Below are 18,042 nucleotides of genomic sequence, written 5' to 3' on the forward strand. Positions count from 1 at the left end.
GGCAGGAGTGGGGATTCTTCTCAATGTGGGAGTTGAAGTCCCCAATGCGCCATAGTTCCCCACCTCTGTCCTAAGAAGTGAGGAAAGAGAGATATTGCATTTCATGTTTGTATTTGATAACATTGTATATGTCATTGAACTAATTTCAGGCTTTTTTGTTTTTTGTTTTTTGTTTTTTTTAAAGTGAGCCAATATGTGTTCATGTGACACACTTAATCAAGAACTCCGATTAACAAGTGTGTACATCCTCCTCCTCTTTCTGTGTTAATTCTTTCACCTCTGGGGTTTATCATGTTAACTAAGAGCTGAAGAACCACCATTTTGCCTTTATGAATCTGGAATTTGTAACTAGGGGTTGTTATAATCCTAGACTTAATAGATGTAAGGCCACACTTGGAATACTGCATCCAAAAGAGTAACAAAGATGATTAGGGGACTGGAGGCTAAAACATATAAGGAACGGTTGCTGGAATTGGTATGTCTAGTTTAATGAAGAGAAGTACAAGGGGGGACATGATAGCAGTGATAGCAATATTTCAGGGGTTGCCAGAAAGAAGAGGGAGTCAAGCTATTCTCCAAGGCGCCTGAAGGCAGGACAAGAAGCAGCGGATGGAAACTAATCAAGGAGAGAAGCAACCTAGAACTAAGGAGAAACTTCCTGACAGTTAGAACAATTAACCAGTGGAACAACCTGCCTCCAGAAGCGGTGAATGCTCCAACACTGGAAGTTTTTAAGAAGAGACTGGACAGCCATTTGTCCGAAATGGTATAAGGTTACCTGCCTGAGCAGGGGGTTAGACTTGATGACCTCAAAGGTCACTTACAACTTTATTATTATTATTAGATACCCAATTGTCTTATAGATGGGGAACAGAGGCTTAGGACCCTTTATCAGTATCACTGTAGATACCAAATTTGGAGTATCATGAAAAAGCGGCGATTTTTAAAATTTTCTCATAGTTTTGTTCTCTGTCCTAGATGAAGCATAGAATTCAAGATGTATCGAATTATTGATGGTCTCATGGCATAGAAGTGAACCACTTTAGGCGGACAATAGAAGAGATGGACAGTTTCACTGTTTCCTGTGCAGTGACAAGTTACAAATCCAACATACTTTTCCTGAGCAGTTAACAGATGGCCTGGTTTACTGAGGCAGAAGAGGGTTTGGCTGCTTTGCCTTGACTTTCCTGTGATGAGGTAGAGGCGGGAGGAAACAGCTGTCTGCTCAAATATCAAGCACATGGATGGCTCTTTCCTTTTTCACCCCAATCATTTTTACCCTGCCAGCTCCTCTTCTATATGCATAAGGCCTGAGCCAGGATACGGAGAAAGCATTTGTCCCCATTTGCCCAGCCTTGCCACGACAGGACAGGCATGACCAGAGAAAAGGAAACTGAGAAGAGGGATGGTCAGCAATTTTCTAGGGCCTCCCATGATTTCATGGCTACAGAATATGCCAGTCATTCAGTTGTTGCAGGAATAATATTTTATTCATGTATTTATTTGATTTATGTGCCACCTATCTCATCAGTGTTTATGTTTCTTTATTCATGCCTTAAATGAATTTCTCTGGTTTCAGATTGTATCTCTCCCCTTGGTTTGCTTTATCTTCTATATAATAGAATTATACAGAATTATAATTACAATATTTCTAATTCTAACTAAGAGTGAGACCCACGTACAGAACTGGCTGTCATGTTTTTTTCCCCTCTTATTGCTAAAAGTCGCCAAACTACTTCTTGCTTGCCCTGTTTTTATTCTCTTTCTCTCTCCCTGCTCCCAGTCTGAAACTGATACACAAAATGTTTCACAGAAAAAGATTTATGAACTCAGAACTTTCTATTTTTCTGAACCAGTAAAGTAAAATCTGACACTCTTAATTGTCTCATTGCCAATGTTGGACATTGGCAGTCTGGTGTCATCCAGATATATGGGGTTACTATTCCATAACCTTTTGTGATAGGGTGGGTTTGATGGAAAAGAGCTTTTGTGTTGTTTATAATAGATTTGTTCTGGTTGTTGTTGTTCAACAGGATAGAGAATCAGACCCATGCCTTGAACTGGATCTTTCATTGATGATCCCGTCACCTTAAGAATTTTGTTGTTTATGTTACAGTGCCTGGCTGCACTGTGCCCATCTAATTTACTTTTATTTAGCTGCTTTTGCTAAACTAACCCCCTCCCCAAACAGCAAAAACTAAAATTTACATCCAGACTGAATTATTTGAGTTATCTTCATAAACAGAATCTTTCCACTTTGGATTTCTAGCATGTTTTGGAGGAACAAGTCAAGAATCCTGATATAAACAGCTTGGTGATAAACTCTTGGCTTGTGAAGCCATTTTAACAGCAGGAGCTATGAGACAATATGCACTTAAGTCTCTTTTCACCGAAAAGTCAAAGGTCTGATTTGATCATTTATAAGGCTTTAATAGTAGGAAAAATGAAAGGAAAAAGAAAACGATAGCCAGCAGCAAGGAGGATAGATACAATTATAGTAGCAATGAGTAGACTATTGGGAAACCTGAAAGAACAGGTCAGGGACAGACTGTTATGGAGAAAATCTATCTAGGTGATAGGTAAGAATTAAAACAATGATGGCATGTAATCATTCAATCCATCCATCCATCAGTCAATCACATGCAAATCAGTCTCTATGCACCTATTGCTAGGCCAATAAATAGGATACGGGTCTAGTGATTTATTATTTGTTGTATAATGTTTTTCCACAAGAAAGTTGTGATGTCCTAGCATTTGAATTTGGTTCATTGGTATTCCAACACTCTAGTATTAGGTGGAATTGATTGATTAATTTCCCCAACTGAAAAACAAAAACAATATAATATTTGTATTTCAGGAGCTGAAACTTACTTGAATTCTCTGTAACATAAATATGCTGAGAATTGCTAAAATCAAAATACATTTTACATTCAGTTTTAGCAGACGGTATTACTCATGTAGTTACAAAATGAGGAAGGTCAGGCATCTGACCATCTTAGGCTATTTTCAAGTATTGCCTTAAGTATTCTTGACCCAATAAAAGTTTTTGAAATATCTACTTATTTCAAATGACTTTGTACAGCAAATGTTTATGGTGAAGAGCACCTTCCACAAGAAATGGAAGTCCAGTCAAAAGTACCTTGTGGATTTATCTTACGTTCTTTGCATTCCGCATACAAAGCATGACCTTTTCCAACTTTTCCTTGGAAGGTCATGTTTTATGCTTTCTGTATGGGTCTGTATAACCTCAAGTCTTCACTGGAGCGCAAAGTACAGTTTAAAAGAGAATTAATGCTATTGCTACCCAGAATCTAATTTAAAGCCACACAAACCATGAACTGCAGAACAAAGGCTAAGGAAGCCAGGATGATACCCCATCCGTCATTTACTTATTTATAAAATTAGGAACAAATAGAATCTAATCTCTCCTTTGGTCATTTACACTGCATGATCACATTCCTCCTGCCACAGATTGATTTGTCATGGAGTTTTCAATCTATAATGTGGATATACCTGAGATAGAATGAAGTCTTGGCAGGCCTTCAGCTGTTTAGTGCAAAAAAGGTACAGGAACATTTGATCTGGAATATAAATTGCAATAGCAATAGTACTTAGACTTATATGCTACTCCATATTGCTTTACAGACTTTCTGAGCAGTTTACAGTGAAAAGCATATTGCCCCCAACAACCTGACTTTTCATTTTACTGACTTTGGAAAGATGGAAAGCTGAATCAACTTTGAGCTCTGTCAGGATGTGGGCAAAGTTTGCTGCAATACTGCATTCTAACCACTGCCCCACCAGGGCTTTTTCAGTTGTGTACATAACAGTACATACATAAAGTATATTTTTATAATTTGTGTTATAATCTATAATGAAATTTACCTTTTCCAATTACAAATCTAGAGAAAATAAAATATTCCAACAGCAAAAGAAATAAATAGGACAATAAAGAATATTTGGCCTCATTATTACCAAGGTTCTCTTTAGAATTTACCAATAAGTGAGAGTTGCTTACTCTTTGAATATTTGCTTACACCAGTTTCAATTCATGCTCTAACCCAGTGGTGTCAAACTCGCCACGTTACGTGATGTGTTGCGACATATCACGATTTTTTTCCATCGCCGGCAATGGGGTGGACGTGGTTTCGCCATGACGCATCCAGCCTGTGGGCCAGCAGGCCAGCAGTTTGACACCTCTGCTCTAACCGCTTTAGGAAGAAACAGTGCAGATCTAGCAGAGTTCTCTAGCATAAGCAGTGTGAATGAATGGCAGGATATATAAATGCTGTATACATACAGCATAGAAGGATAATGAAAGTAAGTAGGCAGGTGTGGTCATTATTATGTAAGTGCTTTGATTTCAATAGAATTTAGTCAGAGCTAACTTTTGTGAGTAACTATGAGTTGTTCACAGACCTTTTTCTTACAGGGTTTCTCTGCCAGTGAGTAAACTCCTATCCTATCTTTAGTAGCATTTAGAATATTGTGAAAAAACATATTTCTTAAAAGCGAAAGAGAAAAAGTTCTGGAAGGCCAATTTGACTTAATTTCAAACAATTTGACTTAATTTCAAACAAATGAGTTTTAGGGTGACAATGAGGAAGAAAGAACCCCAAAAGATCTTACAATCTAACTATGATTTTTGCTTGTATTACCTCTTTTTCACAACAAAGTTTAATTCCTCAGTAACGTAACTATGCTTCAGTGCAATATTTAGTTGCAGAAATATTACAAGACCATTAGAAGTCTCAATTTAACATCTGTATTCCATAAAATGAATCATTTCTTAAATCTGTAATGTGCTTGGTGACTTCTCACTCTGGGAAGGCATTAAATGATATTTTGCTGGCATACCGAGGATGGCAGAGCTTGGACTTAGTCCTGAAAGAAGTTATATAATCTGAACAAAACTGACTCTTCCTGTCTTATTATATTTCAGTCAATCTTGTGTGCCATTTTTTAATATGTATCGTATAAGTCATCGTCATTTCTCTGATTGTAGTTTCTGTTCCTTTATTAACCTCACAGTATTTGATGAGCAGTATCAGTCTAATTCTCCCACAAATTAGAAAGTAGAAAAAGTCTACTTCCAGCAGAAGTGTATAAATAAGTGCACACGTGCATCCATATGACGAGGATTTTGATAACTGGAATATTACTGTATAAGAGAGATTAACTGCATTCTGCCGTTCGTAGAACCTGGCGCTGTCTGGATCTCTTCCTTTCTGGCCTCAGAATAATATTTTGCAAGAGAAAAAGCACGCCCATTATGTTCGCCTGATAAGATGTTCAACTGCTATATTTGAGGAGGATGTTAAAGTTTCCTCTGTGGGATTTTTCATTGTGTGGCTGGCTCTGTGAATAGCTAAATGAAGACTTTTTCACATCCGTAACAGTGCTTACCTCATTGGCTATTTCAGGGAAAAGTAGCTGGGAATCTCTCTTAATGCTGTGCCATAAATACTGAACAGTCATCCTGAGTAAGAGTTAATATATTAATGGAGAGGAAAAGACGATGAAGAAGAGGAAGGAGAGGGGAGAGGAAAGTGGAGAAATATCAGACTAGTCCCTGACTAATAATTGCAGAGAACTGACTCTTAAGGAAAATTTATTAATAGCAGTTTGGATTACCAGAAGGAGTGCGACGGCATGATTTTGTGTGATGATTTAGAAAAATAAAGCTGAAATTGGACTACTTTGACATTACCAAACCCCTCCCCCCCAAATTCCTTACTTTAGTACATTCTCTGCCTAGGTATTTCAATGCAGCAAAGTAGAATAGTAATTATATTCTGAAAAAAGGCTAATCCAATAAAATAAAAATCAAGAATGAAAATGGATATTCTCGTAAATAAGGGAGCAATGTTGAATTTAGTTGCTAAAATGTATTTTCTGTGTATTTTTGTGTGTAGGTCTCTTGCTTGTTCTCTGTTACACGAATTTAGTTCTCCGATATAACTGGGGATTGTGTCTTCTGAATAGCTATTTTAGCCTCTTCTAACAAGGTTCACTTCGCACAACTGGAATGTACCAGGCTGTGGAATAATAATAATTATTATTATTATTATGGATCATCGCACAGTCAGCCATGTTCAGACTGGATTTGGCATTTTGTCTACTTATCGAGTCCTTACCCAGGACCTGGGATAGGCAGATGTGGATGTTTGATGGTATTACAGATATCGTCACAGGATGGAAGCAGTTCCTAGTAAGGCCGCCTTTTGCAATTGACTAATAGCGAATTTGTCAATGCCAATGGTGTTCAAGTGGTTCTCCAGTTGTTTTGGGATTGCACCCAAGGAGCCTATGACTATTATTATTATTATTATTATTATTATTATTATTATTATTATTATTATTATTTTGCAGTATCATCACTTTAGCAATGAGAGACTTGACCAAAGCCAAATGCTTTAAACCTCATTTAAAATATATTTATTTTTATTGACAGGTATTTTATGTCTCAGACCTCTTCAAGCAGAAAACCAAGGTGTTGCAGTCTCCTCCCATCCGGAGGGAGATATTATCACCTGTGGACATCATTGACAGGAACAACCATCACAACATGGTGTAGACATTTGATGTCTTTTTATTATTATTTTTTATTTTGTTTTTTTTTTTTTTGCAAAATGACTGCTGACAGCAACTACCTGCTGCTCTCAATCTCATCTGACAGTAGAATGTAGGGAGAGACTTTTGCCTGACCGCAAGGTCTTACTCTGTGGCCTTTTTACTCTTTACAACATTTGCATAAAATGGATGTTGTTCAGCCAAGTCAGAGGCAACAATCACAAAACAAGTCAACACATGCAGGAATTTCTAAATGTGCAATTGGCTGAGTGTTCATGTTGTAGTGAATGCTAAATTGTTCATACTGTAATGAACACTAAATAATTGTTAGGAAACTGGCCATCTCTGTTTTCTTTGCTTTTCCATCCTTCCTTCCTTCCTTCCTTCCTATGAAGATTTGTAATTTTCTGTTAGGAAAATGGGACAGGGATGTAGAGAGACAAACCCTCACTAACTAAATTATAGCACTATGTACAAGAAATAAGCACTGACATCGATTGTGGTCACTTTTTAAGGATAATCTCTTATATATATATATATCTATATATTTTGGGTTCCTTCCATTCCATACTGTGACGTACTTTGGTTTAGATGAAGCATGCCCTGTAAAATATTAGAAAATATTTTTTTTCCTATTGTACATTCCCCTGAACAATAATACCACTTTTTATCTGCTAAGACATAAACAAATTGACTTGGTAAACAGAACCCAGCTGATTCCCCTGATTGTAAGATTCATTCAGTATTTGCTCTTGCAAGTGATACATCTCTAAATATTGGACAATAGATAGGATTAATTAAACTATAGGACATTTAAGATATCCAGAATTCTGAAATTTTTAATAGGTATTTTCCATAATCCTGTTTGGTATCTCTGGCCCGCATTTACCCAATGGCCTAATAAATCTTCCATCCACTACCACTAATGGTGGAACTGTATTTTGAACAGTCTCTGCTCATAAAAAATTATTTTGTGTCGACAGTCTTGTTGATGTACGTTAGCACTATGAAGTCTGGGGTTGAAACTCAGAACACTAATCCTCCAAGCGCGTGACGGACTGCTGGGCAGAGCCGTCTTATCCTGATATTCAGTTAAAGCTCGTCTTGAATTTCCCATGCCCTGAAGAAAACTGGAGATTTGTAGCTATTCATTATACTCATTTCCTCCATTGTATTGCTCTTAGGGTGAGCTGGATCACAATTCCCATTATGGCAGAGCTGGATGAAATGGAGGGAGTTGTAAGATATGCATCGAGGGCACCAGGTTGGGGTGCAGCTCTCAAGAAAACCAAGGGCAGGCAATGAGAGAGAGCAGGACTAATTTCTAGCCTTTGGGAGGAAATTCGGAAAGACAGGTGTTTAAATTTTGTTTTAAGAAATAGACTGAGCAGGCTAACTAAGCTGACCGGCCTTTGCACATCTTTGCCATGCAAAATCCGTCCTATCATTTCAATTCTAGCAAGCTATGTTTTTATATATATATAAATATATATAAATATATAAATATTATATAAATAATGTATAAAACATTACAAATTAACTATGTAAAATATTATTTCCAAACAATGTTAGATATATCCACTATGATCATAAACTGTGTTGTGACCTGTGTTTATTTACATGTTGCTGCTTAAAAGGAAAGCATTGGTTTTAATTTTTTTTTATATAGTCAATTAAAATATTGTAGTTCTTTGGTAGCAATATTTTAATGAAAATAACAACTAAAGACAATTATATAAAATTGTATTAAATTGTCTGTATTTTTGTAATGTTTCTTTCTCCTTTTTTGTAAAAAGAATATGCAAGACTTTTTGTAGAGTACAGAATTAAAGTTTGTATTTGCAAAAATATTGCTGTATAAATGTGCTTTATAGAAAGAATAACAATTTCTTGGGAAAATAACTTTTTCCCCTCCTATCAAGGGCTACATACTGAGGAGCTGCTTGCCTTGTGGAGGGGGCAGATGTTGATGGTGGAATTGTCAAGAACTGGGAAAATCAGGAAATTGGCAGTTCAGATGAGTATAAAGATTTATAGCAAGCTTAAGCTCTCTGCAAGAATCTGATCAATTGGCGGTCAAGGGAAATGAGCAAGAGAAAAGAGAGGCATTCAAGGTGGGCTGGACTTAGATTTCTTGCAGGCACACAGGGACTCATGACTTATGATGCGTTTGACCCCTCCTCCAGGCTCAGCTTGGTCATCTACAGGATTAGAGCAGTGGGACATATTACATCCAATGGAGCAGGATCTATTCTGTCTCTTTCTGGCAGAAAAAAAATCTGCTTTTACAGATAAAGCTGTAATCCACCGCTTTATCTCTTCCTTCCTCCCAATCTTGCAGCCAGACAGAAAAGGAATAAGGGTAGGATCATTTATTCTTAACTGAGATTTGAGTTGACCAGCTGGGAAATCATTCTGAGGGTCCCTTAAAGCGTTAGGGCTGCAGATTCTCCACCCTTGCTTTACATTAATCGTGGATCAGAAAAATACAATTACTGGTTAAAATATTTTTTGCTTGTTTGTTTAAATCAAGATACCTATGTCTCAATGCTAATGAAGAGGTATAATGTAATTATTGCCTTTTCCAAAATTATTAACATGTTACTCCTGGTATTATCAAGAAAACACCCCAGCTTTCAACTTACTTCTTCCTGGAATACCTGCATACCAGTCCATTTTTTGGAAGACAAAAGCTTCAGATTACTCTGTGTCCAAATCAAACTTGCATGTTATTTACTTCATGGACAAACCAGCCAAATCCAGTTGGTCTTATGTACAGACACCACTTTGCCCATCCTCTTTCTCTGCATTTTTAGTGTTCTTGCTTGAGTAACAACATTTATGTAGCAAAAGTGGTGTCATTGGGGAAAGCATTGAACAAAAATTAGAAAAACAGAGGCATGGATGTATTTGAAAGAGAGATAGATAGGGTGCCTGTTAGAGAAAAATGAAAAATAAGCGGAGGTCAAACTGGGTAAATTGATGGGAATAGAATAGTATGATTAAAATTCTGAACTGCAGGATTGTGTTATTATTTTTAAAAGTAGTTCAGGGAGCAGAGTGGCTCAAATGTTACCTGAGGATTAAATTAAGACACCTCCAGTAATTTCCATTCTAAAGTCTCATGACAGCAAGAGGGGCAATGAATAAATTAAATAAATAAATACATGAAATGTGAAATACAGTAAATTAAATCTAAGATCACATATATGTGCTAACCAAACATTACATTGGCTGCAGGTCTATACTGTTTGGCTCCAATCTGTGACAATACCATTTTGAATTAACAAATGAAATCAATGGTGTTCTGTAGGACAGGTACTCGATTCAAAGTTACAATGGCCTTAGAAATAGTGACTTTACCTGTACTCACATTGCTGTTGTACCATTCCCATAGTCATGTGATCTCAATATTTGGACATTTGGTAACAGCTCACATTTATGACTAGTCGAAGTATCCTGCAGTTGCGTCACAATTTTCAATCCTTTTTGTCGATTTCCTGCAAAAAACACCCATTGGGGAAGCTGGATTCACTTAATGACTACATGATTCACTTAACAAACATGATTTGCTTAACAGTCCTTAACAACCACTATAAAAATTGTTGTAAAATCAGGTCCAGCTTGATTTTCAACCCCAACAGTTTTATGACAGAGATTTCAATCTCAGTTGTGGTGGTAAATCAAGGACTGCCTTTATTACATTTGAAATAGAAACTATACAATCGTTGGCCAGAAACAGTACAATGAACTCTGTCTAACTCTAAGCTGAAAGCAAATCAAAGTGAATTTCATTTAAGTATTACTACCAGTCATTGGAGTTCACATGAAATTGTTATTTGGTCAGTACAGAGAAGGAGTTTTAAAGAAGAGCACCGACTCTAATCAGTGGCAACTGCCACAAATAATACCAGAAGCTTGATGATTTTCTGGTATCTATTTTACTCAGTTCTAAACATAGTCTGATATTAAGTAATTATATGTTGTTATCAGCATCTAAGAAAATGTCAATTATGATTTTGCAGCCTCCAAATACAGTAAAGCAGTATGTCCAGTTTTTATAATTTGAACATATAAAATGGAAATGGTCATGGGATTATACTATTTTTTTATTTCCCAAAGAATTTGCCACCCAGGAAGATTGGTTTGGCATTAATTTACATGTTAGATTTGTGGCAGCATCTGTATTAAAATTGTAAATTGAAAACTATTTGTGGTTTGAATTGAAATCTGAAAGAAACGGAAGCATGAAGAGCAGACAATACAGAGACCTCCCAATTCCATAAAAGGATGAAGAATAGTTTATAAACGAATAATTCAGAGAATCTCAAATGTTATGATGCCATAACTCCCTAAAATGAAATATGCCTGCCTGAATAAAACTAATTATTTCATAGGGGACAAGGCATGGCCAAAAAAGAAAAAAACCCTAGATTTACAGTTAAAATTTAATCTATGCAGGTAATCCTCAATTTATGGTCCCCACTGAGCCCAAAATTTGTGTTGCTAAGCAAGACAGTTGTTAAATGAGTGTTGTCCCATTTTATGACTTTTCTTGCCATAGTTGTTAAGTAATCATTGCAGTTGTTAAATTAGTAACATGATTGTTAAGTGAATCTGGTTTCCCCATTGGCTTAGCTTGTCAAAAAGTAGCAAAAGGTGATCACGTGACCCTGGGACACTGTAACTGACATAAATACATGCCAGTTGCCAAGCATCTGAATTTTAATCATGACCACGGGGAGGCTGCAACAGTCATGCATGTGAAAAATGATCAGAAATCATTTTTTGTCATTGGTGTTGTAACATTGAATGCTCACTAAACAAATGGTTGTAAGTCAAGACCACCTGTATATCTCAGGGGTTCCCATATTTCACAGAATCGCAGCCATTTGTTTTACATAATGTGAGGAGCAAATCCTGGAGGGATTTTTGTCAATCTGCACATTTTAACTATGCAATCAAAGGAGAAGAGCTGGCTAAACTCACCCCACTTTTGTCAGAACTTGTTTCCATAGCCAAAAACAGGGAGCGAAACTCAGAGCATGTTTTGACAGTAGTCCCATGGGATCAAATTTTAGAAAGTATGAATCCCCTCTAAATTGTCCATAACCCTGATCCACAGTTTGAGAATACCAGATGCATTTGGCTTCATGCTCTGATGCTCAGCTTCCTAAAAGCTTCTCGGTGGTCACCTACTTGAAACCTGACACAGCGGGACTCTTTTTAAATTCTTAGATGCCTCCATTGCCATTCATCCATACATTCTCTTAATAAAAACAGTAAACTGAGGAAAAGCTGAAACCCAAGTTATGAAGTACAATCTGCCAATGGATTTAGAGGGTTGAATAAATTCCATGGATGCTAACTTTTATATAAAATTTCAGCATTACAATCTCTATCACCGCAATGGAGTTACACTTACAGAATGAAATAATAAGCAAGAGTATTCCATACTGAGCTATGGAAATATCAGGGTCCTGGGCTAAGGCGTTACAGAATGGCAGCTGGGTTTATAGGGAAGAACTGTGCTTGCAGTGGGAATGGGTAGAAATTGATATAATTCAGCAGAATTTGGAGTGTCAATACAGGAGAATATTTGTAGCTTGAAATGAGAGCTCCTTGATGCTCTCTGGTATTGGTTGTTTTCTTACAGACATTTCATTACTCAAATTAGCACTGTGGATGTTACATAGTTTAGGTCAGGGGTAGGCAACCTTGGCTCTTTTATGACTCGTGGACATGGCTGGCTCAGGAATTCTGGCAGTTGAAGTCCACAAGTCATAAAAGAGCCAAGGTTGCCTACCCCTGGTTTAGGTAATGAAATGTCTGCAAGAAAACAACAGACTCAGAGAGCACCAAGCACCCTCAGATCTGGAGTGGATTTGATTTTTCCATCCATTTTTTTCATCAGGGACACATACCATGTTTCCCCAATACTGGGTCTTATATTAATTTTTGCTCATAAGAATACATTAGGGCTTATTTTCCAGTTAGGTCTTATTTTGGGGAAAATACGGCACTAAATGCATTTGTCTGGCTGACGATCTTAACTGGGGCTTATTTTGGGGTAGGGTTTATATTACGAGTATCCTGAAAAACATGCTGGGACTTATTTTCCAGTTGAGTCATATTGCACGGTAGTGCAACTTTTTGCATTACAGTACTTGAATTTTATATTGCATTATTGCTAGTAAAACAAGGTGTTTTTGGAGAAACTACTACTAGTAATAGTAATAGTAGTAATAACAGCATTGTTAGTAACTTTAGAGAACAGCCATATTCTTTATGGTGGAGAAAATGTTTCAAATCTGAATATTCCCCAATGGGAACCCAGAAAATTTATCTCTACTTGTGCCAAATTATCCTCCTCCTGGCTTTTAATACATGCATTGTTCATCCCAAAGGTGCTTTTTGACGAGGCAATTGGACTTTGTTTTTTCTTGTGAAAAAGCACCTTTGGGACAACCATGACCTGGATGACTGAGAATCTCCATAGACAGGCATTGTTCATCTGTTCTTCACTGCTTACAATGGACTTCCAGATTTTCACAGTCAAAGCATTTACTTATGTGGAAACATTTATATGATCCCATTTATATGCCCAAAGTTAAAATGCTCTAAACTGGGGGTGTCAAACTGCCGGCCCGCAGGCCAGTTGCATCATCATACAGAGGCCACGCCCACCCCAGCTCCGGCAATGCAAAAAAAGTCACAATACATCGTGACACATTATGTGACATGGCAAGTTTGACACCTGTGCTCTAAACATTGTAGCTGAGCCTCAAAGAGGTGTTCTTTCATTTCCTTGATCATTTTGACTGGCCTTTTCTGTACTTATTCTAATTTTCTAAAAACTGTGCATCTTCTTTTAGTGTGACTCACGAAATTGTTGTCTATAAAGAATTGCAAAATTGACTTGGCTGTATTTTTATCCCTTTTTTTTTTTTTAAATGACCCCAACAGAGAACTCAATTGCACACATGGAGCTGATCTTTTTATTGAGCTGGTATTTTTTACTTAGCTATTTGTGAAATGACTACACCTACTTTTCCCATCACATGATTCCTTGTTGATTTCCTTTTCTATCAATAACCTTGAAAATGTGCTGTGTTCTTAAATAAAAGTAAAGAAGTGAGCATGACGACCAAAGCTGGAGGAAATTAAAATGAACTTTAAAGTACTCTGTAAATACTCCCCAAGAAGCTCCCCAAGAATCAGCAGATCCATTTGGAGACAGAGCTGCTGGCTAATGATAGATTATGCCATTATCACTAAAGAGTTTCATCAATTGTTTACTTTTGCAAACAGGATTGTCACATCCTATACATCAGTCGCAGTTGCTTAAAAGTAAAAAAGAAAAGAAAAGCTAAAGACTTTTAATGCCCTTTTGGCCCTGTTTAGCAGAGCAAAGGCTAACATCTGGCACACTTCTAAGAAGAGAAAAATATTTTTAAGATAGTTTAAAAATAATAATAATAAAAGGACAAAAGGTTAGTTGTAAATAATTCAAAAGGCGAGTTAGTTGTAATATTAAAAAAATAAAAGAAAAACAACAGCCCCCAAAATAATAATAATAGTAATTATTATTATTATTATTATTATTATTATTATTATTATTATTATTATTTATTAAAATTACATTCTGCTCAACTCCCAATGACTCTGGGCAATTTATGATTATGTATGTAAGCATGTAAAAACAGAGAACAAGACAAAAGAACAATGGAAGAAAAAAACCAACCAGAAGAGAATAAGGAAAAAGGCAACAGTCATCTTCCCAAAGATCTACCGTAGGTAAAGAGCTAGGATTTTAAGGTAAGGCCTTTTAAAACAGCAGGGTCTCCAACCTTTCTAGCGTTGCAGACTGGCAGCAGCGGGAGGCAGGGGAGAGAATGGTTCTGTGAACAGCAGACAAGTACGCAAGAGCGCATGCCCACCACTAGCACAAGTAAAGCTGCGTGCACAGATGCGTTCAACAGCCGCTTGCACAGCCCAGTTACAAATGGGCCATGGCCTGGGGGTTGGGGATCCTTGATTTAAAATACAATAGGTTAGGAGCCATCCGAATCTTGGGGGGGGGGGAATCCTCATTCCAAAGGGCAGGCATCCCTCCAGAAAAGATGTGCTTCTGGGATCCAGACGGAAGGCAACGTTTAATTTATGGAATGCAGAGCATGCCATCCCTGTAAGATTGAACCAGCTGGGTAGATACTAAGGGGGGCAGGTGGCCCCTCAAGTAACCAGGCCATATGCCATGCAGGTACATGATTTCTTAAAGTAGGATTATGAAGGATGGAACTATATAACATAGGGAGCTCTTCAGTGGTTTTGATTGTAATTCCCCATCAATGGCAAAGTCTGACTTAGGAAGGAACAACTCTATTTGCATCAAATCCTGATGATGCCAAAAATAATACCTGGGCAGTTATAGCATCTGTGGTGGCACAGTGGTTAGAATGCCATATTGCAAGTTAACTCTGCCGACTGCCAGCAGTTCGATCCTGACCGGCTCAAGGTTGACTTAGCCTTCCATCCTTCCGAGGTTGGTAAAATGAGGACCCAGATTGTTGAGGGCAATAGGCTGATTCTATAAACCACTTAGAGGGGGCTGTAAAGCACTACAAAGTGATACATAAATCTAAGTGCTATTGCTATCATGCAAATCATGCATTATGAATTTGTGTCCCATCGTCTGGTGGAAGTCCCTAAGTTACAGCATTTGTATAAGGAAGTCACGTGTATATCTTGTCATTTTCTCTGTCTTGCTACCCTGCAGATGCCTATGGGAAGGTTGTAGATTTCCTCTATTGTACAATTTTACTTAGGCTACAAAGTCTCCCTTGTCTAAAACTGCACCACTAGCAAAGTTTGAACTGCACTTTCACCAAGGAATCTACAAATGCAAAACAAGATTCTCCTATCACTGTAAACTTAGGATAACATATTACTATATGCAAGAACATTAACCCAGTGAGCGTTCTTGTCTCTTGATGCTGTTGTTTGGGCCTAAATAGCAAATGACGCAGCTGTCTTCAAGTTGCTTTGGCTAAAAAATATTGTTATGCCAACAGCTAAATATTATAAGTGGGCTCTGTTCCATCCCAGATCACAGGGAACTTAGCAATCTTATACAGACATATCATTGCTTCATCTCATTTGAACTGTCTACCTTAATAGACAGCAGTTTTCTAAATTTTCAGACTGTTAACTTTCCCAGACATACTTAAGAGATGCAGACTGAACTGGCTATCTTTTGCATAAAAAACATAGGGATTGTCATTAAGCATATGTTGTCAGCAGCCTGTTTGCCACACAAGTGGTCTGGATGTGCAAGGGATGGGTGGGAGTGGCTGGGTGGATGGATAGACATTTCTGGGAAGGATCAGTGCAATGAAACCTCCATGCATCCCTCGCACACTCCCTCCCCAAAAAGGCACGGGGGGGGGGAGAGGGAAATGTCCATAGGGTGACTGACTTTATTTATTTATTAAATTTCTATGCTGCCATCTCCCCTACAAGGTGACTCTGGGCAGCTTACAAATTATTGAACAAATCATTGACTTACTGAAATTATGCAGCGGTATAGTTTTGATAGTTTGGCAGCCAGCAGTATGCTGCAGCTGCCAAAAAGGCCAACACAGTGCTGGGCTGCATTAACAGAGGGATAGAATCAAGATCACGTGAAGTGTTAATACCACTTTACAATGCCTTCGTAAGGCCACACTTGGAATACTGCATCCAGTTTTGGTCACCATGATGTAAAAAAGAAGTTGAGACTCTAAAAAGAGTACAGAGAAGAGCAGCAAAGATGATTATATACTTAATAGATGTAAGGCCACACTTGGAATACTGCATCCAAAAGAGTAACAAAGATGATTAGGGGACTGGAGGCTAAAACATATAAGGAATGGTTGCTGGAATTGGTATGTCTAGTTTAATGAAGAGAAGTACAAGGGGGGACATGATAGCAGTGATAGCAATATTTCAGGGGTTGCCAGAAAGAAGAGGGAGTCAAGCTATTCTCCAAGACGCCTGAAGGCAGGACAAGAAGCAACGGGTGAAAACTAAGCAAGGAGAGAAGCAATCTAGAACTAAGGAGAAACTTCCTGACAGTTAGAACAATAACCAGTGGAACAACCTGCCTACAGAAGTGATGAATGCTCCAACACTGGAAGTTTTTAAGAAGAAACTGGATAGCCATTTGTCTGAAATGGTACAGGGTTTCCTGCCTGAGCATGGGGTTGGACTAGATGACTTCCAAGGTCCTTCCAACTTTATTATTATTATTATTATTATTATTATTATTATTATTATTATTATTATTATTGCAGAACAATTCCCAGTGATAGTTCAAGACCTTCAGTCTGGCACCCTACATATAAGTTGGACTATAACTCCCAGCACCCAGAACCAGGACCCCATGTGCTGCCCAGCAACAGACCAAGACAAGAACAGTAGTCCTGTGTAAGATTACATTGTAAATTGTACCACATTGTAAACTGTATTGCAACTCACTAAAGTGACTCTTGATGTTACAGGTAGTCCTTGAATTACAACTGTTCATTTAGTGACTGTTCAAAGTTACAACGGCACTGAAAAAAATGACTTATGACTGTTTTTCACTCTTACAACCATTGCAGCATCCTCAGGGTCATATGATCAAAATTCAGATGCTTGGCAACTGACTCATATTTATGATGGTTGCAGTGTCCTGAGGTCATGTGATAATCTTTTGCGACCTTCTGGCAAGCCAAGTCAATGAAGGGAAGCCAGACTCACTTAACAACCACATTACTAATTTAACAATTGCAGTGATTCACTTAACAACTGTGGCAAGAAAGGTTGTAAACTGTGGCAAGAAAGGTCGTAAAGGTCATATTATTCACTTAATAACTGTCTCACTTAGCAACAGAAATGTTGGGCTCAGTTGTGGTCCTAAGCTGAAAACTGCCTGTATTTGAAAAAGCATCTTTATCAAGATGCTATTCAAAAAAAGTTGCAACAAGATCCCTCAGCAATTTCTTTTAACCCCCACTTCAGCTGCTGTTTGGCTGATTTTATGGCCAAATCCTCATTTGCCACATTTTGAATTATTTTCAGGAGCAAGCTCTTTCTGCTTCATTCAATAGAAAAATTAGAAACCATTACTTTGATTTAAAGAATAAACCAGAAAACTTCAGTATGTTTGGGTTCATATTACTATGAAGCAGCACAGAGCGGTCAGTAGCACAAGAGGCTGTATAAATATTTGTGGTATTATTCACAGAGAGCAAAATTAGTGAGCAAAAACACATGTGCAGAAAGGAGAAACAACAATAATGTTAATGAAGTCTATGAAACTGAATGTTGTGTTTCGAGGCATTTCTTTTTCATCAATTCGTATTGTTCCAAGACTTCAACCGTTCATACTACAAAATAATAAAATGTATTCATTATCTTTAAAATAATATCAACAATATGTATTTT

At 37.5% G+C, this 18,042-nt stretch overlaps 1 protein-coding gene across 1 annotated transcript in view; it reads left to right on the forward strand.

Annotated features, from left to right (window-relative positions):
* Positions 1 to 8,417, forward strand: part of PLPP3 (phospholipid phosphatase 3) — an 89,091-nt gene extending 80,674 nt beyond the window's left edge. The window contains exon 6 of the mRNA XM_039319830.1: positions 6,455 to 8,417. Within this exon, the coding sequence (XP_039175764.1) occupies positions 6,455 to 6,577 (123 nt within the window). The 3' untranslated portion in view covers positions 6,578 to 8,417. The remainder of the gene's footprint in view (positions 1 to 6,454) is intronic.
* The last annotated feature ends 9,625 nt before the right edge of the window (positions 8,418 to 18,042 follow it).

The sequence above is a fragment of the Crotalus tigris genome, unplaced genomic scaffold (assembly GCF_016545835.1).
Source record: "Crotalus tigris isolate CLP2741 ecotype Arizona unplaced genomic scaffold, ASM1654583v1 scf7180000023617.9722795, whole genome shotgun sequence".
Classification (NCBI taxonomy): Eukaryota; Metazoa; Chordata; class Lepidosauria; order Squamata; family Viperidae; genus Crotalus; species Crotalus tigris.